This window comes from Panthera tigris, chromosome B4 (assembly GCF_018350195.1).
Source record: "Panthera tigris isolate Pti1 chromosome B4, P.tigris_Pti1_mat1.1, whole genome shotgun sequence".
NCBI lineage: Eukaryota > Metazoa > Chordata > Mammalia > Carnivora > Felidae > Panthera > Panthera tigris.
The window spans coordinates 4,050,801-4,078,417 of NC_056666.1; the positions used below are offsets into that span (position 1 = coordinate 4,050,801).

Below are 27,617 nucleotides of genomic sequence, written 5' to 3' on the forward strand. Positions count from 1 at the left end.
TTTCAGCTATTATTTCTTCAAATAAATTTTCTGGCTCATTTTTTCTCTCTTCTGGGAATCATATAGTATGAATTTCATTACATTTGACTGAGTCACTAAGTTTCCTACTTTGTATTTGCCTAATTCTTTTTTCTCTCTTCTGTTCAGCTTGACTACTTTCCATTACTCTGCCTTCTAGGTTATTAATTCATCCCTCTGCTTCTTCTAGCCTGCTTTTCATTCCATTGAGCATATTTCTCTTTTCATTTATTGATCCCTTTATCTCTGCTGTTATTCCTCATCTCTACATTAAGAGTCTCACTCATGTCTTCCACTCTTTTTCTTGTCCTTATGATCATTTCATTAGTCATGTTAGTTATATCTGTTTTGCTTAGATCTCTGGCTATGATCTTTTCTTATTTGGGATAAATTTCTCTGTCTTCTCATTTTTTCTGTCTGTGCCAGTTTCTGTATTAGGAAATTCAGATACATCTCCTGTTCTTGAGGGTAATGGCTTTATTGAGAAGAGGTCTTATAGTGCCCTGCCACGAGTGACCTTGTTCCCCAGAGCCTGATGCTTCAAGAAATGCCTCAATGTATGCTGGACATGTTCTACTGTTTTATCCTGGCTGCTTTATTCTTCAGACCAGTCATCTGCAGAGCTCTTTTTGCCTGTTGTGGGCAGTGTTTGGTCCCTGGCCTGAATGTGGTGCGTTTTAAGTAGGTTTGCTCTGATCTGCTTGTGAAATGAGACCTGTCACCATTCCCACCAGAACCGAGACTTCCCTAAACTCACATTGGGAAATGAGGTGTGAGAAGGGTTTGGGGCCAGTCTTCTGGGGATGGGGACTGCTGCACTGGGACTGACGCAAGCAAGCCTGGGAAGTGCAGTTCTACTGGAGTGTGGGGTGATGGGGCTCGGTGGAAGCAAGTTAGGCAGGCAGTGTCAGCCCTACATTGGTTCCCACAGGTGGCCCTACCCTTACCCTGAGGGTCAGGGAAGGGAAATAGCATTGGCCAGTTCCTTTGTTCCTGGAGGGGTCTCTCCATGAATGTTGCCTCTCTGGGACATGCTCTGAGATGAGCAAATAACCTCCCCACTGTGTGCTCCAGGCACTCTTCATTAAAAAAGAAATTTTTTTTAATGCTTATCTATTTTGAGAGAGAGGCAGAAAGAGAGGGAGAGAGAATCCCAGGTAGGCTCTGCACCATCAGCACAGAGTCTGATGCAGTGCTCGAACCCATGAACCATGGGATCATGATCTGAGCCAAAACCAAGGGTTGGGTATTTAACTGATTGAGCCACCCAAGCACACCACCCCAGGCACTCTTCAGATCACTGTTTCTGCACTGTATGTCCACAGGTTGTTTGTCGCCTTCTCTCCAAGAGCAGGCTCAGTGCCCTCTGGGCTCTCCCTAATCCAGGCCTGCTGGTCTTTAGAACTTTAGGCTTTAAGCCCTGCTTATTGTCAGACATCATGAAATTTGGCCCTTCCCACTTTCCAAGCCAATTGTTATGGGGACTAGTTTTCCCTGTGCACTCCCTTGTGTGCCCATCTGTCTGTAGCCCTTCTCTGCGAACACAGCTCCCACTTCTGTGCAGCAGCCAGAATCTGTTTCTCCCCTAAACTATGTCTCCATACTTCCTATCTTCTCCAGTGTGGCCTCTTCTCTACTTTTAGTTGTGGAGTTTGTTCTGCCAGTCTTCAGGTCAATTTCTGGGATATGTAGGATAATTTGATAGTTATCTAGTTGTATTCATGGGATGAGGGGACCCTAGGGTCTGCTGACATCTTCCAATGTTGATTCTTGCTGAGTAATTTTTAATTTAAAAATAGCCACACCTAATACTTCAAAAACTAGAAGATATAACTGCTTAATATCAATCCAAAAGTAATGCCCTAAAGTTTGAAAGGAAGAAAGAAATGAAACATATGCATGAGAAGGAAAGTGTAGAAATAACAATTTTCTAGGTTAGCTAAATTCTGAAGAGATCAAATTGGTTTAAAAGATGTTTCAAGCAAATGAGATGTACTAGATTTTGGAAATTCAGACATGTTTCAATGAATCAGGAACCATTTATTACTAGGCATCAATTACGTTAAAGAAGATTAGAGTATGTCAAAATAGAACCATTATTAACAGTTTTACCTTACATATATTTTATACAATGTACCATGTATATAATACAGAATTGTATTTTTATGTATATGTATGTGTTTTTAATCCAATCTGCTTTCTTACCCCTATCCCCTGCTTTCTTACAGCCATCCATATGTTATGGAAAATGTCTACATCAATGGTCATGTCTATATCTACATCAATGTATGTATGTACCTATGTATCTATCATTGGTCAACATATGTATAATACAGGTATATATTCCTTTTTAATGGTTGCTTGATATTCTACAGTATGGATAAAGATTGCTTTATTGTTTCCTTTAAAAAAGTACTTTTTAATCCACTATCTTATCAAAAGATTGATCAAAAGATTTTCAGAAATTTTGCTATTTGAAACTCTTAATATGTGTGCAGATGTCTTTTCTTTACATGTGGAATGGTTTCTCCAGAATACATTATCAGGAGTAGAATTGATGGTTCATGTGAAAAAGAAATATTCTACTTGAACATAAATGGCAAATTTTGTCCCATACTGCATATACAAATTTTCTCTCAATAGCACCATATAAAATATCCTATTTATTCATATTTTAATACTTTTCATTTTCAGGTTAAAATAGATGCCAATTAAGTGACAGTTCATTGTGGCCTTGATTTGTATGTTTCTAATTTCCACTGATGCTGAAAATTCTTTATATTGGTATTGCCTATCTGTGATTTGTTTTGTTTATTTTTTTGTGAAATGTCACTACGTATCTTTGGGCCACTTTCCTATTATATTTTTGTGTTTTTGTATTAGTCTGAAGCATTTATATATTCTTGATGCCAATATTTTCTCAGTTGTGTGTATTGTGTATCAAATATCAATATGTTAAATCTATTCTCCCAGTTTTAACTAAATAAAAACTTAAAAATTTTTTTGAAAATAAAATTTCTTAATTTTAATATAATCCAAAATACTGTTTTTTTGTTCATAATCAGTACTTTTTGTTTCTTGCTTAAAAAATATTTCCTTACTTCAGATGTAATAAGTACATATCAAATTTGCTACCATGAGCTTTTTAGTTTTTGACATGAAATCTTTAACTACTTTTGGCACGTGTGATTTGGAATAGCAACCGATTTTTTTCTCAACTTACAGAATTACCAAACAGAATTGAAAAAGGACAAAACTGAATGTTAAGAGCTGATAAATGTAATGATTGAAAAAATAGATAATGAACAAGACTATCAGAAGACTAGACAGAAAAATTATGGGGGTAAAGAAAGATGAATCTAAGGAAGTTAAACACAATGGAATAAAATGAGGTAAAGAAGTAAAAATGTGAAAGGAATAAGATAAAAAGAGCGAGAAAGTTAACTTTTATATAGAGTCCAGAAAGATATTAAGTAAGAAAATGGGCAAAGGTGATACTTGAAAAGATCATAGCCTTCTATAACCAAGAAAGAAATCACATGTTCAAGAAATCCAATCCAAGCAGCATATGTACCAAGAAAAAAAAAATCCATATTACATCCATTATACTGAAACTGAATGATATTAGGGAAAACAAGAATCTAGCCCCCCCCCCAAAAAAACCCCGAAAAACACGAATCTTAAATACACCCTGTAAGAAAAGACAAATAACTTTTAGAAATGTAACAACGATACTATAAAGTTATGTACCTTCAGGAAGCTAAAGAGAAAATAAAAGTCAAATCTTTCAAGGAAAAGGGTGAAATAAAGATATTTTCAAGCTATCAAAAACTGAGGGGGTCGCTCAACAGCATATCGTCACTAATGAAAATTCTGAATAACATGTCATTAACTTACTTCATAATCATGAAAGGTTTAACAATTCTAAATTTACGTGCACCTAATAATATTATCTTAAAATATATAAAGCAGAGTTCCACTTCCATTAATAGCAAAGTAGCTTGTATTGGGCCAACTCCTTTCCATATAATAATTATAAGTTCTGAACAAAATATAAAAATGCAGCTCTCTTAAGGCACTGGAGAAACTGAGCAGGAGTACACACGAAACTCCAAACAGCAAAGCTACGACTAAAAGCACCAAAAACCCACTTCAGTTGCTCGTCACCACAGGGACACAGTGTTTGGTTGGATTTTAGTCAAACTAACTGGCTGCCACAAGTAAAATGCGCTGTTTTTCAGAGGCACATACCAAAATCCATGTAATCTACAATACATTGTTTACAACATTTGGAATAAAAAATTACCAGCTTTACACAGAAGCAAGAAAATGTAACCCATACTAAGAAAAAAGTAAATTGGTAGGGATGACCCAGATGTAGAAATGAGCAGGATAAGACCTAAAAAGTATAAAATTGATGTTAAGCAATGTAAAGAAAATATACTCACAATGAGTACAAAAATATAAAATCCCAGCAAAGATACAAAGCTATAAAAAAGAAACAAATGAAATCTCTAGAAAAAATACAATTGTGAAATACCTCATTGGATGAGTTTAACAGCAGATTGGATGTGACAGAAGAAAAATCAATGCACTTAAATATGGATTGAATTATAATGTTCAATATGAAGAAAAATTAGAAAAACTAAATATATAGAGAAAGCAATGGCAAAATTACATAAGAAACAAATTCACAATCAGATAAAAGTTTTAACTGAGAAATCAGAGAAAATTTTAACAATATGAATAATAGATTAATTTTGTGGATATTTATAAAATTCTGTAGCCATATTCTGCAAAATGTAAGTACACAAGGCACATACCCTAAAAACAGAACATTTGTAAGTACATAAATCAAGTTTCAACAAACTTCATAGGATTTCAATCTCATAGCATATGTTTACCAATCACGGTGAACTTAAGCTAAATATTCATAACAAAAAGATACATACAAGCACTCTACATGCTTTGAATTTAAGAAACATAAATAATCCATCCATGAATAAAGCAGTTATTCAAAATATACAATGCTTTGAATACATGGCAATAACCATACAAGGTATGAAGCTTTTGTGATGAAATTATGGAAGAAAATGTATGGACTTTGATCTCTGGGTGTCTCTACTCATCTTAGTTAAACTTTTTAAAGGGCTGACTAGTCAATAATCTACAAGCATTTAACTCTTAGGGCTTAGAAATTCTAAATCTCGTCGTTGAGTGGTATTCACTCATTGAAGAAATATTTGTCAGTCTATCAGAGAAAGACAAATACCATATAATTTCACTCGTATGTGTAATTTAAGAAACAAAACAGATGATCATATGGGAAGGGGGAAGGAGAGAAGAGAGGGAAACAAACCACAAGAAACTCTTACTAATAGAGAACAAACTATGGGTTGAGAGAGGGAAGTAGGTGGGAGATGGGCCAGGTGGGTGTTGAGCATTTAGAAGGGCATTGTGATAGGCACTGGGTGTTGTATATAAGTGATGGATCACTGAATTCTACTTCTGAAACCAATATTGGACTGATGTTAACTGACTAAAATTTAAATTAGAAAAGAAAGGAAAAATTAAAAAAAAAAGAAAGAAATACTGTACATGATGTGAATTAGATCTGGAGTCTGAGGAAAACATAATGCCCTATGGAGCCCACAGCACAGGAGCAGATTTTACAAATCTGTGAAAAATACTGATAAGGGAAACAAGGCAAGGAGTGCCTGGGTGGCTTAGTCGGTTGAGCAACCAACTCTTGATTTGGGCTCAAGTCATGAGCCCAGGGTCATGAGATCGAGTGCCATGTCTGGCTCCACGTTGAGCATGGAGCCTGCTTAAGATTTTCTCTGTCTCTCTCTGTCCCTCTCCCCCACTTGTGTTCTCTCTTTCTCTAAAATAAATTTTAAAAAGAGAAAAACATGAGGCTATGTCAAATTGTCATAAGGGTTTTGAAATATTCAGGGAGGTCAGGGAAAATTTTGTAGGGAAAATTACAATTTAGCTGAGAACTGGAGGGTGAGTGTAGGTTAACAATGGAAGAAGACAAATGAGCAATCCAGGTAGAAGGAAGAGTATATGCCCATGTGGGAGGTCTGTCAAAGCAACATTGACTTGAGAAGCCAGCACCCCATTGGGGCTAGAAGAAAAAGAGCTTAGGGGACTCATGAAGGCTGACCACAGAAGACCACGTAAGCCATTTTGAGTGTTGTAGTGTTATCCTAAGATCCACGGAACACCAATGAACTGTTTTAGGTAGGTATTTGACATCAAATTTGTATCTTAAAAGGACACCTATGGCTGTAGAGAATGGATTATGGGAAGGTGCTACTCCTTAGTGCCAGGGAAACCCCCTAGAAAGCTTTTTTTTTTTTTTTTTTTTTTTTTTTTTAGTAACTCAGCAAAATACGTCTGTAGGTTGAATTATGCTGCAATAACAGAAAGTGGAGAAATAAGTGTGTTGGAGAAAAATCATACAATGATGAAATCAAGATGAACTGGTTTAGTAAAAGGTAAATTTGACTCTAGGATGAGATCAGAGTTCTATGCTATGATTATTAAGAAACATGTTACACTGAGTACTTAAAAGGAGAATTTAAACCAATCTTTTTATTAGATTATTATTTTTTAGTATTATGAAATGGCTGATTTTTTTTAAATTTTTTTTTTAATGTTTATTTATTTTTGAGACAGAGAGAGACAGAGCATGAACGGGGGAGGGTCACAGAGAGAGGGAGACACAGAATCTGAAACAGGCTCCAGGCTCTGAGCTGTCAGCACAGAGCCCCTTGCGGGGCTCGAACCCACGGACCGTGAGATCATGACCTGAGCCGAAGTCGGACGCTTAACCGACCGAGCCACCCAGGCGCCCCTGAAGTGGATGATTAACGAAAGCACTTGGTGTGGAAAACTTCAGGCACTGGGTTAAGGATGTCTTCCCTTGAATCGCAGATTTGCCACAGACTCACTTTGTGATGATAAATAATGTTATCTCTCAAAACCTCCATATATATTTTTTTGCCTGCAAAACGGACCCACCAAGTTCACATGGTTGTTGTAAGAATTAAGTAAGGAAAAAGAGTGCATAGTATGACGTTTGGCACATTCCAAGGAGTAAGTGTTAGTTATTACAATTCCATTGTTACCATTATTAACTTGAAAAAGCATTGTGATAAGAATTGATTATAAAATTTCAAATATAGGAAAAGAATTGCAGGTTCTATTGATTCAAATATTACCAGGGTCGGAAATTCTCCCTTCAGAAACATGAACATACGATGTAAAAGGAGGATTTTATGTGCTAATGTTTAGAAAAATGTTTACCTTTGACATTCCCCAGAGCACAGGGACAACTCTGAGCATCTCAACTATGTGTTTGCTTGCCTGTGGCCGACTCAAGAATAGAGAAATCAGGAGGAAATGCTGGATCGATTGTTGTGAATGAATATCGTATCACGAGTTGCATAATTATTACAGAGATAATCAGAACGTAGATTTATTTCTAGGATGAATGAAAGAATAGGGACTTCCATATTAGCTTATAAAATTGACTCTAGATAACATTCACTTCAGATATTCTAGATGATTTCATTAATCTAGAAAATAAACATTTTTTGATACTTTAACTCCTAAGTTTAGACGTTCTACTAATTTAAAATTGCACAGTTTTGAGGCATAGAGTATAATCGGTTGCTACAGGATACCAATCATTATCTGGATATGCAAGGTCAAAGCTATACCAAATACTAAATGCTAACATGTGTGCTAAGTCTTAATTTATCTTTTTATTTTAGGATAAAAGGAAATTAGGGGAAATGTGTTTGCCAATAAACCTTAATATATTTCTCCCTAGAGCAATGATTATAAGATTAAATGTCAAAGAAATACAACAGTATGTACACTATGCAATTGAAAATATGTCAGTCCCTAAATTTGGCCAAAGTCAGGAATTTTTAAAAAAGGAAAAATCAGTTTCTGTTGAATTTCATTTTATGCCTTATGTTAAAAATTTGTAAAACTGTCTCTTGCTAGCTAGCTCTCAGATAGTGAAATAACAATGAATTCAGCTCCAGGCAAGCTGCTTTTCAGGCAGACCTGTCAGGAAAGAGAGACACAGTTCAGGGTAATTCATTCTTGCCACTGGGTCTCAAGTGACATGTGAAGGGCTCTGGAATTTCTAAAATATAAATAGCACTAACTTACAGCAAGAAACAGAAAGCATTCCTCGTGTTTATTGAGAAGCAAAAAAATGAGTAGTTAAGGAACAGAAAGCTGTATAGAATTTAAGAGTATAGAAAAGGGGGATTTTGTCAGTTTTTAAAGGACACATCTTTTTTTTTTTTAAATATTTATTTTTGAGAGAGAGAGAGAGAGAGAGCAGGGGAGGGGCAGAGAGAAAGGGACACAGAATCCAAAGCAGGCTCCAGGCTCTGAGCTGTCAGTACAGAGCCTAATACAGGGCTCAAACTCACGAACCTCAAGATCATACCTGAGCCACAGCTGGATGCTCAACTGACTGAGCCACCTAGTCGTTAAAGGACACATCTTAACCAAGGATTACTGGGAGTAATTGATTCCTAGGGTTTCACAAGTCTTTTATTCCTCAAAATCTTATTATGCATCTTATTATGCAAATAATTCATACGTGAATAAACTTTGGCTCAAGACCCAAAAATAAAATTTATCAGTGAAAATAAAATGGAGAGAACTAGAAATATCTGAAACAGGCTCAAAGCTCTGGTCTTTTTGCTAATTAACTCAGCATGCAACTTGCGTGTCAATCGTAGCATAGCAGCAGAAAAACTGAGCCCACACTCAACCCATCAGTGACTTCTAAACCAAAGCTAAAGTCTTGAACACCTTCTCAGTAGGGTCATGCCAGCACAGCCATACAATGAAATGACTCGCTGTTTGGGCAACAATTTTCTTGCTTGGAGAGTTCCTCTGTGGAAGAGGAATCTGATGCCACTTTACATGGCAAATGTTATTACTTCAAGCATTCAAGTATTCATCCAATGAAATTCATAAATTTTTGTTTGTATTTGTAACTGGTATATTGATGTACTCAGGAAAAATATGAGATGATATATTGAAAGCAAGCCTCCAGGAAAGTTTCTCTCTTTCCTTTCTCTTTGTCCTTCCTCCCTCTCCTCCTCCTCCTTCTTTTTTTCTTTTTTTTTTTTTTTTTGTTTGTTTGTTCTGCTATTAATTCACATGAGAACCTGTCCTAGATGTGCTTGTCTTCAGTGTTATTTTAGAATTACTTCCCTTTGGGGTTCATCTGGCAGAGCCTATTGAGGCAAGCATGCAAATCCTCGATAGGTGGAAGTTGGTCATCAAGACAGATGAGCAGGCTGGCAAAGTAACAATGCCAAGTTCACACCAACTTGTCCCCAAGTCGACCTGAGTAATGGTCTTGGTCTTGTCCAGGAATGTCTATTGTCACTTCACTCAACGCTTTCCGGCCAATGTCACGTGAGAACTTTCGTGCATCATCACATCACACCCTTTTCTAACATCAGAGGGGACTAAGACTCAGGCTGCTGGATGACCGTGAAAAAGTAAGTACATAACTCAAACCTATCTTGCTGGATGTGGCTTGCCAGGTCAGGAGACCTGGTGAAGAGTTCCCTCTGCTAGAAGTTAGGTGTCCTGAAGATGTGAGCATGGGTAGAAATATAGTGGGTACTATATTTTCTCATTTTCTTTCAAACTTATCAATATAAATTGACCCATATCTAAGTGCATTGACTTTTCTTCTGACAAATCCAATTTGCTGTTAAACTCAATCAGTGACATTATATTTTAATGGAGAGCATGTATTTCTTATGTGGTAATATCTTCTGTTAGGCCAGTATGTTCTGTTGTATCTTCTTAGTCTCAAATCATAGTTTTGAATCCCACAGTCTGTAATCTTGTAGGAGCGAGAAAACTCTGCTACTACATGTTCTATTCAGATAGGACATGGGTCAGATCATGACAAACTAACTCTTACATTTGCTACAGACATTCGGTGGAGGTCTCACTACCCTCCAAATATAAAAGGCCCTCCTATTTGAAGATGACACTCTTGCCTTCATCATCTGCCTTCTGCTGGTTACAAGTGAGATACCAGGGTGTGACCATCAGCTTCCATGTCGTGTCAAGTCTCTTATCAGTGTGCCTTAGTCCATTCAGGCTGCTATAACAAAAGTAACCGTAGAAAAGCTGGCTTACAAACAACAGGCATTTACTTCTCAAACTTCTGGAGGCTGTAAGTCTGGGATCAAGGTGTTGGCAGGTTCTGTGTCTGGTGAAGGACTGCCTCCTGGGTCATGGATGGCATCTTCCCACAGTGCCCTCACACGGTGGAAGGGGTGAGGGGGCTCTGTGGGGTCTCTTTCATAAGGACACTCCACCCTTATGACTTAACCACCTCCCACAGGCCCCATCCCCTAAGACCACTATGCTGGGGGTGAGGTTTCACTATCGAAATTTTGGGGAGATGCAAGCATTCAGCCTGTAGCAAAGCAAAAGGAAGGTTTTTATTTGTGTCTCTACCTGTTGTTCCTGAGTCCTGAAACTGAATGAGATTCTATTTCTCAGATCTGAATAAATTTTATTTGCAGCCTCTTTTCTAGCAGTCCACCTGCTATATAGGTCTTGGATTCCTCTGTCTTTTTAACCACCCAGAGCTATTGCCCAGGTAGGTGCAATGTGGAAAAGTCCTAACTGAGGTTCTTTTTCCTCACAGAGCCATGTAAAAGTATGTATTACAGAGTCATAAAAAAGGTTTACAGCATGACCTGGCATGACCTTTTGAGGATTCTATAAAGATAATTTTCTGTATAAAAGAAATTCATTCATTCATTCTTATGTTCACTCATTTTAATAGTTCTTTATTGATCACATTCTTTGTTGTCACATGTTTGTTCTAGTGTGGTTGGGAAGGCAAAAAAAAAAAAAACAACAAACAACTATTTTGGAGGATGATAAAGGAAAAATAATAAGGCAAGTGTTAGACTTCCTAGTATGATGAGTTTCTCCCAATATAAAACTGAGATGCTGTTTTTATGTGTTAGGGCTGTTATGAGGACCATATGAGTTACTGTTTCTAAAATACTTATAACAATGATGGGCATATAGAATGTGCTCTATATGGTTTCTCAATTAAAAGTAAAATCGGGGCGCCCAGGTGGCTTAGTCAGTTAAGCATCCAACTCTTGATTTTGGCTCAGGTCATGATCTCACAGTTTCATGAGATGGAGCCCCAAACTGGGGGCTGCTTGGGATTCTCGCTCTCTTTCTCTCTGCCCCTCCTGTTTGTACTCTTTGTCTCTCTCAAAAATAAATAAATAAACTTAAAAAAATTATTTAAGAAAAGAAAAAAGTAAAATAAGCTAGGCCTAGGGTAGTTGTTTGTTTCGTTTTGTTTTTGTTTTTTTTAAGAAGATCAATAGCTAGAAGCAGTGGTTCTCAAACCTGAATGTGTACCAGAATTACCAGGAAGTCCATTAAAGCCAGAACTGGGCCTTGACCCCAACTGTTCAATTCCGCAGATCTTAGGATGTGCCTAAAACATTGCACTTCTAACATTTTATCCATTGACAGTGCTGCTGCTGCTGCTGCTCTAGAGACCCAAGTTCATGAGCAGGTGGCCTGGGACTATGAGTCTCAAACTCACGGTGCACATCAGATCAGGACCAGGAAACTGATCAGATACGTAAGTAACGATCTGAACTTCTACATGATGATTTAAAGTCTGGGCACCTAACAAAATTATATTGTGTGATGTTTTTTATTCCTCTAACAGTTTTTATTCCTGTGGCTTCTCAGGTCCAGTGGTGGTATGGGCAATAGGACAAGGAAATTGAACTACCTTATATGTGTTATACACACTTGAAAACCTTTTCAGATTCAAGTTCAAAAAACAGAATTCCTTCCCTGAAATTCCCAAAGGTTTAATATTCTATTCAGTCTTCTAATCTTTGCAATAAAAGGTCCCAAATGCATCTCCAGGTGGGGTAGACACAGTAAAGGAATGGGAATTAAGAGGCCTCCTTCCACTTGAATCTCAGCCTCCAGCTCATGGCCATGAGCATGGCACTCAGCTCTGAGGGGAGTCTGTGTCCTCATCTGTCAAGTGAGGAGGCAAACCAAATCATCTTTCTATCAGACACCTCCTGAGGAAGCTCTCCAGACACAGTAGCTCCCTTTCTCCAAGAAAGACTGCACCTGCACAGAAGCAGACTAGAGTAGCTCCTTCCGTTCCTACCTGGCCTCGTTCTAAAACAGGAATAGACTTTCTAGTTATAGGACCCTTATTCTAATTTGGGCCATTCATCTTCCTGCCAGGAATTGGAATTTACATAGAAAAATAATAGCTACAGATTTTTTGGCAGCATAATCATGTGGATGGCAACACCCTGAAGTGAAGATTTATTGTGTGGCCTGGTATCCCCATATCTTAAGGATTGCCTTCTTAAATACCCCAAATCCTACCAGAAACCCTTCCCCTATACTAGTTGGGTTTTTTTTTTTTTTTGCCTATATAAATTATAGGTAGAGCCTATTGAATGCAACTTCAACAACAAACTTTATTTCTGTAAACTCTTATTTCTCTGATAGATGTTTATATCTTTGAATATGGAATGATTACATTTAACTAAAATCTGTAAATATAATAATACAGGGAGTTATAAGTATATGTGACAAGTACAATAGCCTTCATTAGAGTAATCTCATCCCAACCCAAGAGATCTTGGACATATGAATTTGAACATGAATACTGAATTTTCCATTAAATATGGGATGGAGATGGGAATAATTTTATATAAATCTCAAGGGACAGAGTGTCCCAAAAGTCTAAATGTGTGGGAATCACCCAGTGCAGTGCTATCTTGATTACATAATAAACTGGACAAACTTCTGAAATTTCTTATATATTTACAATATGCCTTTTGGGATGGCAGCTGTTCTAATTCCAATAAATTGTAATGATCATTTCTTCTAACACTAATGATTTTGGCTATATTTTTTTTACCTAGTAAAGTTCAACTTAGGCATCCTTTTTATTTTTTCATTTTTTTCATTTATATTTTTTTAATGTAACTATACCTTTGGAAACAAGAATGTATCTTTTCACCTTTCTAAAAGGGGCTCAAAGGTCACTCACACATTACTGGCATGTGGATGTAATTTTAAATAGTTTCCTAGAGAGTGCAGCATAAAGACTTATAGAAAATAGCATCAGATGTGTTAACTTCTTTGGAAAACTTGAAATCCTAACATGCATGTAATGGAGAGAGGATCAAATAAAATAAATAAAGCAATAGTCAAAACAAACAAAAAATCCTTGATCCAAAATGACGAATGCCACCAAATATATATTGTATTTTCTAGACTCTGTTACCCTTCTGTATCCTATAAAAAACTCATGTCTCATTCCAAATCGAATTCTATCTCTTCTCTATAAAAAGTTAATTAATTAAAGTAAAAAAACAAAAATTGAAGCTACATTAAAAACTGGTTAAACATGGGTGCCTGGGCAGCTCAGTCAGTTAAGCGTCCGCCTCTTGATTTCAGCTCAGGTCATGATCTCACAGTTCATGGTGAGATCAAGCTCCACCTCAGGCTCTGTGCTGACAACGTGGAGCCTACTTGGAACTCTCTGTCTCTCCTCTCTCTGCCCCTTCCCTGCTTGTACACTCTCTATCCAAATAAATCCATAAACTTAAAAAAAAATGGTTAAACAAGAGAAGCACTTATTGAATATTTGCTGCATACAAAACACAATGCTAGTTGTCAGGGGAAAAAAACTGAACATGACAGTTTTTATGTTCCAAGGGTTCACAAGCCATTGATAAATCTTATGGGAAGCAAGAGAGCAAGTGAATGACCCACAAAGTCAATTTTGTGATTCAAGAGAAGCTGCGATATTTCAGAGAAGGTCTTTTATGGATGAAAAGGGACTCTGGCATGTAGATTCATGTGAAGATAAAGTTCTTCCCAGTGGATGGAATAAACAAAATTAAATGCATGAAGACAGAGGACTTTCAGGGAGTTAACGGGGTAAGAAATAGGGTGAATGGTGTGTAGGTCGGAATATGTTTGTATGCGGCAGGAATAAGAGACCCTGGGGATGGAGGACTGAGGCAAGTCAGGCTAAAAAGGGGGCTTTTACTTTACATGCATAGCAAGTCTTTGAAATGGGGGCCGTGTAATCTTAGGTATAACTTGGGCAGGGATTCCTTTCCTTGAATAATTCTAAATTACCACACCAAGTCTTTCCAATGCCACAAGAACAGAAATGAACTCACAGTGGCATGCTGTGAATATTGGCAAACGTGCCTATATGTTTAATAGATCAGGGCTGAAATGTCCTTTGTAGGAAATGTATTTCAGCCTGGTCCTTCCCCTTCTGCTTCACAGTCACACCCTAGTAGGACATGCCTAGGCACCAAAAAAAAGTCATAAAGTCTTTTAAATCTACCACCAAGCCATTAACATTTTTTTCTTTTTTGATCTTGGAGAAAATCTTCCTCAACAACAGGGATTCTGTCCCCAAAAAATGTATGGATGCAAATCACTGCCTAAGCGTACACTAACAATTGAAATACTTTGAGTTTTGAACTTAATTTTGCTTTAGATTTGCGGCATTATGCTGGGAAATGCCTTTGCATTCCTCTTTTCTGGCTCCTTCATCACTAAAATGGTGTTAATAAAAGTCATCACCTGCCCGCCTTCCAGGGATATCGTGAAGATAAACTCATACCCTTAGTCAAGCATGCAGCCAACAGAATTCTCAATTGTAACTGCATTAATAACTGTAACAGCAGCACAGAGATGTTATCCTGCTGTGGGTATTATAATATGTGGGCTCGAGAACTCAACTTGAGGCCTGTGATGATAGAAATCTATGAGGAGATGAATCTCTCACTGGCACACTCTTTGGAGATGCCGGTTTCTTTTGCTTTTCCATAGAGATTAGAAGTATTTGTCTCTATTTGGGAAGGTGAGGAGTTTGTTCTCTCCTACAGCTTTAAATTTAATAATAAATGACCGTGCATTGTGCTTGCATCCATGCACAATACAGTTTTAAGGATCAAATGGAGTGGTCATTTTCTTTTCCTTATTAGCCTTTTACAGTGTTGGCAGAGCATGGAATGGAATGTGCACAGGACTGAGCCATCCACTATGTAAACAGGTTCACTGCCTACACACTGTGATGTGCTGAGGGCTGTTTCCCCGACCCCATTCCTTGATATGCCTCCTGGTGTGAAATTTTCAGGTCTTAAGTCTTTAGGGACAGGGGCATTGTTATGCGTGAGAGGCTAGAACACTGGTAGGGTTTAGTTGACCTGATTAGATTTTGTTGTCACAGAAAAAATGGGGGTGGGAACATGGCTAGAGGAGGTTGGGGTGTGCAATGCTGCCCCCTCTCCTCGGGTCTGCATTCAGGGTGAGCTCACCGCTCTAATAAATGACGTCAGTGCCCTGCCCTTCACCCAGTAGAAGTTTACTTCCTGCTCACACAGCTCCTCAGGCACGTGTGGCCAAGACAACCTTCTAGGTAATGTTGCAGAGATCCCGACCCCTCCTACTGTGTAGTGTTGCTCTCCCCTAGGACCTCGGGGCCCTTCATCCAGCCTTCCAATAGGGAAAGAAGGTGAGGATTCTGTGAGAAAGGTTTTAGTGGACAGACCACGAAGTGAGAACGTATTCCACCGGCAAGACCTCAGTATATGACCACGTCTAAGTGCAAGGGAGACAAAGAAATATATCCTTCTGTGTCCACAAGTTAGAGGACTCTCATCAGGCTCTCCTGAGCACTAGGTAATGTAGCATTAGCAGTAAACCACACAGGTTTTGGTGTTGGACAAACCACATACTTAGTCACTCTGGCAATTCTACTAGCCACATGACCTTGGACAAAGTATTAACATGCCACAGAACAGATGTGTGTGTGTGCTCTTGAGAAAGTTTTCTTCTTCCTCCTCCTCTTTGCCATCTCTCCTTCCCCCAACTTTCACTTAAAAAAAAAAATCTCGGCCTTTTTTTGGGGGGGGACCTTCCTTATAGGGTAGTGTTGAGAATCATATTAGGCAAAGCAGACAAAAGCTAGCACTGTCTCTGGAACCAAACAGGACCTCAAAAAGATATTAATCCCCATCATTTTTATCCTGCCAAGAAGATCTGGGGGTAACAACAGTGGGTTACAGACACCTGAGCTTCTCTTACTTCGACACCTGGCAAGACATGAGCTAAAGGAGCTTTCCGTCTGTTGGGCATCAAATAATGAGGAAACTGACTGTGTCCTGACCCTACACCCACGTTCCCAAAGACAGGGCGTAGGGAAAATTGGGGGCTGCAAAACTCAACTGTACTTACATCATTTGTCAGAGATGCAGTTTGCTTTCCAAATGTTTTGAAGATGTATCATTGCAAGGAAATGAGGTTTTCTGTTAACAACGAACTGCACAAAATCCTAGAATCTTTTGGGATTTGAGCCTTATATACTCCTCGGCCAGCCTATCTTGACTAATTGAATCTACTTAATTGAGCTACAAATCTGTGAGGATGAGTTTCTTAAGGGATTTTGCAAACGTCCTGCTTATAGATAAATCAAAATGATTACAAAGTAGTCCTTCTCACCGCGCGTGGCTGCCAGAGCCTATGAAATGAAAAGTTAAGATGAGCGGAAATGGGCATATTCTAAAATATGGAAAAGAGCTGGTTCAGGTTCAGGATTAGTTGTGCACAGATGTTGCTGTTGGCTCCTGCTTAAAGAAAGTTTTCTCACTTCAAATCTGAGAGATGATCTTATGTCCCCTGCAATGGGGACATAGATGGAGAGATCTTCCCTATCAATCGGACTTCTTGTTCTACGGCTGCAATATTCAGTATTCTCAACAAACAGTAATTAAAGGTAGGATTCTTTCTGAAAGGGAGATTGAGTCATAAAACCCTAAAGTTAATGTAATTTCTCAACATACTTGTATCATTGGTATTCTGAGATCCACCCACACTTAAAATTCATGGAAGGAAGCTTTCTGAATTTCAAAATGCTTATCATCCTACCAAAAAAGAATTAAAAAATGGTGTGGTTAAAAACCAGGTGTTGGAGCCCAGCTGAGACTAAAGTTTGGCTGTTCCTTGGCATTTTAAGCACCATGAATAATGTAAATTCTGTTTTCTGAAAAATGCTTTAAGAAGAATTAGTGGTCTAATCTGATCTTTACTAGCTGCATCCTTTTTCACTTCCGGCCATTATTTACAGATACAAGAAATGGAAGCCATGCATTCATAATTATAATCTGTCAAGCTGAAACACTAAATGAATACAATCGATCCCATTGTTAAGTTAATTTCCATTTACACACCTGAACAAATGACTTTATCTCTCTGGCTTCAATACTCTGGCTCAAGACTTTCTTATATTTGAACATGCAACAATGGGAATAGAGATAGGATTTTTCTACAAAATATTAGTGTTGGTATATCTGAATATTTAACCGTATAATATTTGATTTGAAAAATTACACTTTGGTATCAAAATGGGTAACGTTAAGTAGTGGGCTTATAAAAACAGAATCCACCCTTTTCCCAAACACTTTACCAATGAGAAAATACAGAAGACTTTCAAACCAGCTTTTCACCTAATTACTGCCATTCAGCTTAGTTTTAAAATCGTATCTTAAACCAGGTTTGAGAAACTGGTACCTATTCAAAAACAGTGTCCATGAGACTGAAAATGTTCCAATGAAAAATAAGCCCCTGACACAGCCAAATTAAATTTCATAAAGTTCATCCAAGCCTCTTGGCCTTTACTTCCAAATTTATTTTATCATATGTACCGTAAATTGAAAAGCAACAGGAAAAGTTATGCTGAACAGCTGTCCTACTATTATAAAAATTCTGGAAATGAAATTAACTATGGTTTATGATTCCATTTCAGTGCTGATGCTGAGGAAAGCTGCATTACAAAGGAGATTTCTTTTGCTGTCTTTTACAAACATCCATGAGGACAGACAATGCATTTATGGTGCAAAACATTTTCTCTGCACATGTGTGAGAGACAGAATAAAGTGTATAGACTAATTCAGAGAGGCACTGAAACCCCAGTGATCAAAAAAAATATTCTTTACTTACAAATTTACATCACTCCTTAAAACTGTCCCTATTTCTCATGGCTTTGGCTCATATGGTTTTCGGACCTATAAGGTCTTCAGTCGAAAAACCAAAATAGCTCGCACATGTTGGGGGAATGGTGTATAACCAAGCAGCCTCACATACGGTGTCTCACATGATCCTTCCACCCAGATTTATGGAAGAGGTTGGGGAAGCTGCACGGAGACAGAAGCTGCTAGAGGCACATGACCGATCCTACAGATTTGTACCCCAGTTGCTTTCTCCTTAAGTGATGACAACTGCTTTAGAATTGCATTGCACAGATTGATCGACCTTGCCTAAAAGTGCTAGCAGAAGTCCACTTTCATGAGGGGCAAGAGGAAACCATCTGAAGCACTCATCTACGTCTAGAAGGACAGGCCAGTTTTGATGGGGAGTTTGGAAAAGAGGGAAGAATGTAACAACAGAAAGGACAGGAGAAAGGATAGCTTTCAGATGCCCTAAACAGAAACCTTTCCACTGAAACACCACTGAAAATGTCAGAAGAAAACTTAAACATACTCACACACATATACACAGGCACACACTGCATTCGTCAGCTGTCAAGGAAGGGAAGCAGTCTGAAAAACTGAAAACCAATGTACAAATGGGATCCAAAAGAAAAGCAGGACACTTGATTTCACTCTAAGATATCGAATAAAACTTGGTGGACGTGAGTTTTGATTTAAGAACTGAAGCTAAAGAAGGGGATGACTCAGATATAGGGTCTAAAGGACCCAGAAATCTAGGCCTCTGTGCAGGGGCATGCTGAAGCAGAACCTGCCCTGCAGGATAAAACAGGACAGGGCCTTGACCCAGGCGGGAAGAAAAAAGCCAAGCCACATGTGAAATTCAGTGCTGAATTTACCTCCAAAGGAAAAATCAATGTACTGTGGCCCCAGGTTAAGGGTATACATAGAAGAAAATGCAATTCCTTTTGAAGGTATGGCACTTCGACTCACTCTGCAGAATACTCTCACTATAAACTTGTAGGAAAACTGAGATTACAGTTAAAAAGAAAATCACAAGACCTACAAAAAGGCAAGGTAAAGAAGTTACCAAAATGAGACTAAACAGCAAAAGTCTATGAAAATGATGAAACGTTTTGAAAATAACCAAAGGGAAACCCAGGCCTGAAAAGCAAATGAATGAAAATTAAAAAAAAAAAAAAAAATCAGCAGGTTTAAGAGCAGTTCCTCTAGATGAAGAAAGAACTAAAGAAATACAACGTATATTTAAACATTTTTTCGGGACAGCAGAAGAGACAGAGGCTGGCAACGCGCAACAGGAGTTTAAGAGAAACAGACACTACAGGAAGCCATCTGACGCTGGACGTGGAGTTCCTGGAGGAGAGACCAGAATGACTGGAGACTGTCAGAGAATGGCTGGGAATGTTCTGGAAATTCTAGGAAGTGTTAATACTCCAGTTCAGGATATCAGTGAATTCCAAACCACAAATATAGAAAAAGCAAAACTAGTCAGAGTACATGGAAACATTAAACCGCAAAGACAGAGAGAAGGTATTAATAAAAAAGTGGAATAAAACAAGACAAAGCAAAACAAAGAATACCTAAAAAAGATCAAGAAGGTTAAACGTACCCCCTCATCAGCAAAAATGGAAGCTATCAACCAAAAACTTTATTTTCAACAAAATAAAGTTGTCTCTCCAGTTAAGAGACAAGGTTGTCAGAATGGATAAATCAACTAATTTATGTATATGCCATTTACAAGAGACAAACCTAAAACTTTAGGACAAAGAAGATTGAAAAATAATTTTTAAAAAGGTTGTATCAACTATAAGGCAGATACTAAACAAAAGAAAGTTGGTATGACTATATTATCACGTAAAATATATCTTAGGCCAAAACTTACTCAAGTTAGAGCTATCAAATAATGATAAAAAATTTGAGGGGTGTCTGGGTGGCTCGGTCAGTTAAGCCTCTGACTTCAGCTCAGGTCATGATCTCGCGGTTCATGAGTTCGAGCCCCGCGTCAGGCTCTGTGCTGACAGCTCCGGGCTTGGAGCCTGCTTCGGATTCTGTGTCTCCCTCTCTCTCTGTCCTTCCCCCACTCGTGCTCTGTCTCTCTCTGTCTCTCAAAATCACAGTAGTAAAAAAAAAAAGAATTTAATAAAATATTTGCATTAACCAATAAACTACGAAATCCTACACTTAGAAATACAGGAATAATTGAAAAATTCATCATCATAGTTAGAGATTCCATACAGATATTTGGTAACTGGCAGATCAAACAAACAGTAAAATCAGTTAGTAAGTGAATATTTAAACAAAACAAGCCTAACATAATGCATTCATATGACAACCAAATATTGAGGAGTACTCATTCTTATACGAATACATGTATTTTTGATATGTATATATTCTGTCTTAGCGATATGCACAGAACTCAAAACCATAATATATTTTATACTCACTAGAAAAACAAAAGTTAAAATCTGACAACATCAACTTTTTTGAGATTATCAACTGTGCTTTACTGGTGAAAGAGACAGCTATGCACTAAACCTTTTTTTTTAATTAACAGACATTACTGTTTACAGAAATTTTAGATTTATAGAAAACTGAACAGGTAGTACAGAGTTCCCGTGTATTCCTCCCCTTTTCTATGCTTTTTCTATTATTAACATCCTGCATTACTGTAACACATTCATTACAATTGATAAATCAGCATTGATACCTCGGTATTAACTGAAGCCCATGGTGGGTATTAGGGTTCACTCTGTGTTGTACATTTCTGAGGGTTTCAAAAAATGCATCATGTCCTGTATCCCACCATTAGAGTATAATACAGAATAGCATCACCGACCTAAAAACACCCTATGCTTCACGTATAGACCTCCTCTTTCCCCCCATTAACCCTTGAAAATCACTGATAATTTAGTTTTTACTATAGTTTTTACTTTTCCAGAATTCCATGTTGTTGGTAACAGAGTACGGAGCCTTTTCGGATTGTCTTCTTTCACTCAGTCATACGCATTAAGGCCCCTCCATGTCTCTTCATGGATTAAGAGCTCATTTCTTTGTATCACTGAATAGTACTCCATTGTATAGATGGACCAGGACTGATTTACCAATTCACCTATACAAGGACACCCTCATTGCTTCTAATTTTTGGCAATTTGAACAAAGGTGCTACACACATTCATGTGCAGGCTTTTGTATGGATTTTTCAGTTTTCACTTTATTTGGATAAATACCAGGGAGCACTATTGCTGGAACACATGTAAAAATACACTTAGTTTTGTAAGAAAGCACTATCTTCCAAAGTGGCTGTACCGTTTTGCATTCCTACCAGCAATAAATGAAAGTTTTTTTTGTTCTGCTTCTTCACCAGCATTTGGTGGTGTTAGCATTTTAGACTTTGGACATTCTAGTAGATGCGTAGTGGTGCTCGTTATTGTTTCAATGTGTAATTCCCTGAAATTACATGATATAAAACATTTTTTCAGATGCTTTATGTGCCATCTATTTATCTTCTTTGTTGAGGCATCTGTATAGATCTCCCATTTTTTAGTGAGGATGCTTGCTTTCTTATTGTTCAATTTCAAGATTTCTTGATATATTTTTAATATAAATCCTTTATCAGATATGTGACTTGTAAATATTTTCTTTCAATCCATGGCTTGTCTTTTCATTCACTTAACGGTATCTGTCAAAAATCGTAAATTCCAAACTTGAACGAAATCTAACATAATTTTTTTTATTTAATGGATCATGCTTTTGGTGTTATATCTAAAAAGCGATTGCCAGATCCAAAGTCACTTAAAGTTTTTTCAATGTTATTTTCTATAAGTTATGTAATTTTTGTGTTTTGTTCTTAGGTCAATAATCCACTTTATTTGTGAAAGGTATAAACTTTGTGTCTTGATTTGACTGTAGATGTCCAATTGTTCTAGAACCATTTGTTAAAGAGGCTACCTGTGCTCCACCGTATTTATTGCCTTTGCTCCATTGTCAAAAATCAGTAGATCTATTTCTGGGACCTCTATTCTGTTCCATCGATCTACTTATCTATTGTTTTGCCAATACCACAATTTATCCAAATAAAGTATATCATTTTGGCCTTATAGGTCTTGAAGTTGAGTAGCATCAGTCTCCAGCTTTGTTTTTCAATACTGTATTGGCTATTCTGGGTCTTTTTCCTCTCCGTGTAAAATTTCGAACCAGTTTCTCTTTTTTTTTAAGTTTATTTATTTTGAGAGAGAGAGAGACAACGTGTGTGCAAGCGGGGGGGGGGGGGGGGCAAAGAAAGAGAGAGAGAGAGAATCCCAAACAGGCTCCATGCTCAGCATGGAGCCTGATGTGGGCTTGATCTCACAATCATGAGATCATGACCCAAACTGACATCAAGAGTCAGACGCTCAACCAACTGAGCCACCCAGGTGCCCCTAGAATTAGTTTCTTGGTATCTACAAAACAACTTATTGGAATGTTGGGGGGATTGCATTGAATCTATATACCAAGTTGGAAATAGCTTTCCAATATTTTTCCTACTCCTGCACCTGGAATATCTCTCCATTTATTTGGTTCTTCTTTGATTTTTTTTAATCAGAATTTTGTATATTTCCTGAAATAGATCTTATATATATTGTTAGATTTATTTCTATGTACACCCTTTTTTGGGGTGCTAAAATAATTCGTATTTGGTGCTAAAATAATTTGATGTTTTTAATTTCAAGTTCTAACTGTTTATTGCTGGTATATAGGTTAACAATTGATTTTTGTATATTAACATTATATCCTGCACCTTGTTATAATCACTTACCATTTCCATGAGTTTTTGGATTTCTTTTATTTTCAATAATCATGTCAATTTTAGTTTTTTAATCCTGTTTACCTTTATTTCCTATTCTTGTTTTATTGCATTAGGCAGGACTTCAAATATAAGGTTAAAGAGTGATGAGTGGGAACATCTTTGCTTTGTCCTGATCTCAGGTAGAATGCTTCTAGTTTTTCACAATTATGTATGATGTTAGCTTATAAATTATTTTGTTGATTTTCCTTATCAAGTTGAGGAAATCCACCTCTATTCACACTTCTCAGTGAGTTTTTAGATGAACAAGTGTGTTAGATTTTGCCAAATGTTTTTTCTGCATCAACTGACATGACGATAAGATTTTCCTTCTTTAACCTGTTGATATGATGGATTTTCAAATCTTTAAACACCTCTGCATACCTGAAATAATTCTCACTTGGTTGTGGTATATAATTCTATTACATATTCTTGGATTCCCATCGCTAATATTATATTGAGGATTTTGCTACTACGCTTACAAGAAATATTGTAGTTTTCCTTTACCATAATGTCTTTATCTGGTTGTGGCATAGGGTAATGTTGGCCTTATAGAATGAGTAGGAAGTACTGGGGCACATGAGTGGCTCAGTCAGTTAAGCATCCAACTCTTGGTTCCACTTCAGTCCATGATCTCAGTTCGTGAGCTTGAGCCCCACATCGGGCTCAGTGCTGTCAGCACAGAGTCTGCTTGGGATTCTCTCTCTCTCTCCCTCTCTCTCTTTCAAAATAAGTAAAGTTTAAAAAAAAAAAAAAAGAATGAGTAGGAAGTATTACCTCGACTTCTATTTTCTGAAAGAAATTGTTGATAAATGGTATTGTTTTTTTAAATGTTTGGGGGAATTCACCAGTGAAACCATCTAGATCTAGTGCTTTCTTTTTGGAAAGATTAATTCCATTTCTTCAATACATTACCCACATCTCTTTGTGGGAAATTTGTTAGATTGTGTCTTCCAAGGAATTCATACATTTAATTTATCAAATTTTAGGTCATAGAATTGCTCATAATATTCCTCTACCATTCTTTTAATGTCCATGAAATCATTAGTGATAGCTCTACTTCATTTCTGGTATCAGTAACTCTTACATTCTCTTTTTTCTATTTTACTTAGCCTGGTTAGAGGGTTACCATTTTATTGATATTTTCATCAATAAAAAGAACCAGGTTCTGATTTTATGGACTCTCTATAATGTTTTCCTGTTTTCATTCGTATCTGCTCTAACTTTTCTTCTGCACTTTTTAGATTTGAATGCCTCTTCTTTCTCTGGTTTCATAAAGTGGGAGCTTACCTTACTGATGTTAGATCTGTCTTCTTTCTGGTGTACACATTCACTGCTGTATGTTTCCTTTTATGTATCGCTTTTACTGCATCCCATAATTCTGGATGTTTTATACTCAAATTCAAACTTTAATTCAAATTTTTAAAAAAATTAATTTTATTTAGTTTCTCATATTCTTAATTTCTCTTGAAGCTTCTTTGACCCACATAGTTTTTAAAAATGTGTTGCCAGATCTCCAGTATCTTCGGTTTTCCAGCCATCTTTCTGATATTAATTTCTAGTTTTATCCCATTGGGTTATGAGAGCCTATTTTGTAAGATTTCTATCCTTTTATACTTAAGATATGTTTTATGCCATAGACTATGATCTTTGTGAATGTTCCATGTGAAGTTGAAAAAAAATGTGTAATCTGCTGGACTTGAAACCCAGTGGACTGATTGTGCTGTTCAACTAGATCCTTACTCATTTTGTGCCTGTTTGATCTGTCAATTACTGGCATAGCTGTAGTGGTTTTATCTTTCTCCTTACAGGTCTATCAGCTTTTTCTTCATATACTTTGATGTTCTGTTGCTAAATGCATATACGTTAATGGATTGTTATGTCTTCTTGAAGAATTGACCCATTTATTATTATCTTATATCCTTCTTTTTTAACTTTCAAGTGGTTTATTTCCATGATTAATAATTATATTTCCAACAGTGCATCAAGCATCTGAGGATAACATTACAGTAAAACCTTGGTTTGCAAGCATAATTTGTTCTGAAAACATACTTATAATCCAAAGCACTTGTATATCAAAACGAATTTCAAGAACTATTGGCTCAGTTGTGATCATGTGACGTTCGGCATCACATACTACTCGTATCGCATGACGTCGCTCGTTTATCAAGCTAAAACTTACTAGAAAGGGTCTTGCGGAACACTCTCAGAACGAGTTACTCGCAATCCAAGGTTTCACTGAATTTTGAGTAAAAGCAGAAATTTTCTGGAGAGACTTCCCTCTCTCTCTCAGGTCAGGCAGCTCAAACGTCCACCGCGTGCAGCGGTGCACAGAGATGGGGCTCAGAGGCAACTTCCTCCTCCCTTGAACTCAGGAGCAGCTTTTGTAGGTGCTTCAGGTGCTGTCAGAGATGACTGTTGCCTCTGACAGCTGCAGCTGCTCCCTGTCCTTCATTCTGAGGGCTGGCAGTGCCGAGGTTCTCATCCCAGGTCAACAATCTAAGACAGAGGCAGTGGAATCCACGTGTGAGGAAGGTAAAGAGGCAAGGAAGCTGAATCGGCAAATGCTCCTGAGTCTTTGCACAACCACTGATGAAGCTGATCTTCACACCTGTTGCTCTCGCCTTTCTCCAATGGCAGAGGACAGGCCAGACACCGGGCCAGGAGCTCCTGGGCTGAGGCTCTGCACATCACATCAGCGGTTCTGAGCCGCACGCTCTTCTTTACGGGCCGCAAATACGGAGTCGGAAAAATGTCTGCAGAAGGGCACAAGGACTTTATCCGCCCCAATTCTCCTGATTCAGCTGTTGCTCCTTCCGTGACCACATTCTGGCTTGTTCCCACCACAAAGAGACATCGTATTTTTTTTAAACGGTTTTGAAAAATGTACATATATCTAACCACCTTCACTTGGTACCTGTGATGTGACAGAAAGCCTGGGGGCTGCCAGGCTTCAGCACGTGGCTCGTGCACATGGCAATGACATCGTGTCACGGGATCCGGGCAACTGAGGGCACTGCCCCCAAGCGGGGGAGGGGCTCTTGCTCTTCCACCCGCAGTCGGACGTGCGGAGCAGTTTCCCCGCTTGGGACTGGAGGACCGGCTGGGGATCTGGGAGACATGGTTGGACTACGGAGCGCACGGGGAGCCAGAGAGCCCACGGGGGGGGGGGGGGGGGGGGGGGTTGGGGAGGGGGCAAAAGTCCATCTGCAGAAGCTGGAAGCCGAGCACAGCCTGCCTCAGCCGGGCCAGGTGCTCCAGGGCATTTCAGTGAAGGAGAGGAAGCAGCTAGCAGCCACTTACCTCCCCCCCCCCCCCCACCATCACCTCAGCAAACCTGGTGACGGGCTCAGGAAAGGACACAGAGCTGCTTGCAGGGGACCCCAGGGCCACGTCTTTAAAAGCGGAAGACGGCGCCGGGCTCCTGCGAGCCCGGGCCGTCCTGCAGCCTCTCCCCTGTCCTGGAAAAACCGACCGCTAAACCCACGCCAACTCCACCTTCCCCGTACCGAATGAGGGTCTGGCAGCAAAGGTCAAGCGCACAGGGGCAACAGCAGACCAAGCACCGCGCCAGACCTGCGAAGCCTGCGCCGTGCCTTGTGAAGCCTTCATGGAATCGGGGATCTCAATGAGATCCGCAATCAGTTCACCTGACACCAAATCCCGTCGCCTAGGGCCATCCTCCACTCCCGTGTGGGCCGCGTCCCCTCCCGGGCTCCGCACGAGAACGTGCTGAGGGCTGACTTACTCAAGATGCCGAAACGCTGGATCCCGCGAGCATCCCGGGCCTCTCCCGGACGGTGTGTCGCTTTGCGCAAAAACACGGGGCTGACCGAGTGGAAACTGCGGTTCAGCCGCCACGGGGCTACACTGGGAAACCGCTGGGCTGCGGCGGCCTGCAAGGACCGGGGGTGCATCCTCCGATCCAATTACCGGCAGGCAGGAAGTTCCGCGTGTACAAAACCAGTCCGCTTCCTTGCACAGCCTGTTGAACGCGGGAGCCGCCCTCCGCCCGCACCGCGAGCCTCGGAAAACCTGCCGCCGCCGCCGCCGCCACGCTGCCCAGCCCGAGTTTCCCGCCGCGCCGGGCGGAAGACGCGGCGGCCGGACTTCCGGTCCGCGGGTTCCGGCCGGCGCGTGGCCCCGCCCCGGGCGTGTCTGCCCTCGGTTCCGCCCCGCAGCCGGGCGGCGGGCCTGCAAGGCCCCGCTCCGTCGCGGATAAGGTTTCTTTGAGGTTTCTGTGAGGAGCGGGCCCCTGTGCTGACGCAGGCGGAGCGGTGGAGCTGGAGACTCGAGAGCAGAGGGTGTGGCTCCCGCGCGAGGCTGTCAGGCTGCTGCCCAAGCAGAACCGTCGTGGGAGGTGGCGTGTGAAGTAGGTGGCGCGGCGGGCGCTCCGGTGACCTTGGCCCGGAGGGGAGGGGTCGTCACTCCTAAGGGGAAGGGGCGGCCTCTTGGACGAGGCCCGTCGGCCTGCTGGAGGGCGTTCCGATTCACTCCCAGCCCCGAGTCAGGTGTTACCCCCCCCCCCCCCCCCCCCCGCGAACCCCCCACCCGGGCACCCGGAGGGAGGTGCGACCGCGCCCCTGGGCACCTGCTGACACCAGGTGCACAGACGTCAACCGTCACGTCATGTTTCCCATAAAGTCAAG

General features: G+C 39.5%; 1 protein-coding gene across 1 annotated transcript in view; it reads right to left on the reverse strand.

Annotated features, from left to right (window-relative positions):
• The window catches only part of LOC122240209, a 201,145-nt gene that overhangs the window by 162,836 nt on the left and 10,692 nt on the right, over window positions 1–27,617 (reverse strand). Inside the window, exon 3 of the mRNA XM_042990999.1 lies at window positions 26,717–27,228. Coding sequence (XP_042846933.1) covers window positions 26,717–27,228 — 512 coding nt within the window. The remainder of the gene's footprint in view (window positions 1–26,716; window positions 27,229–27,617) is intronic.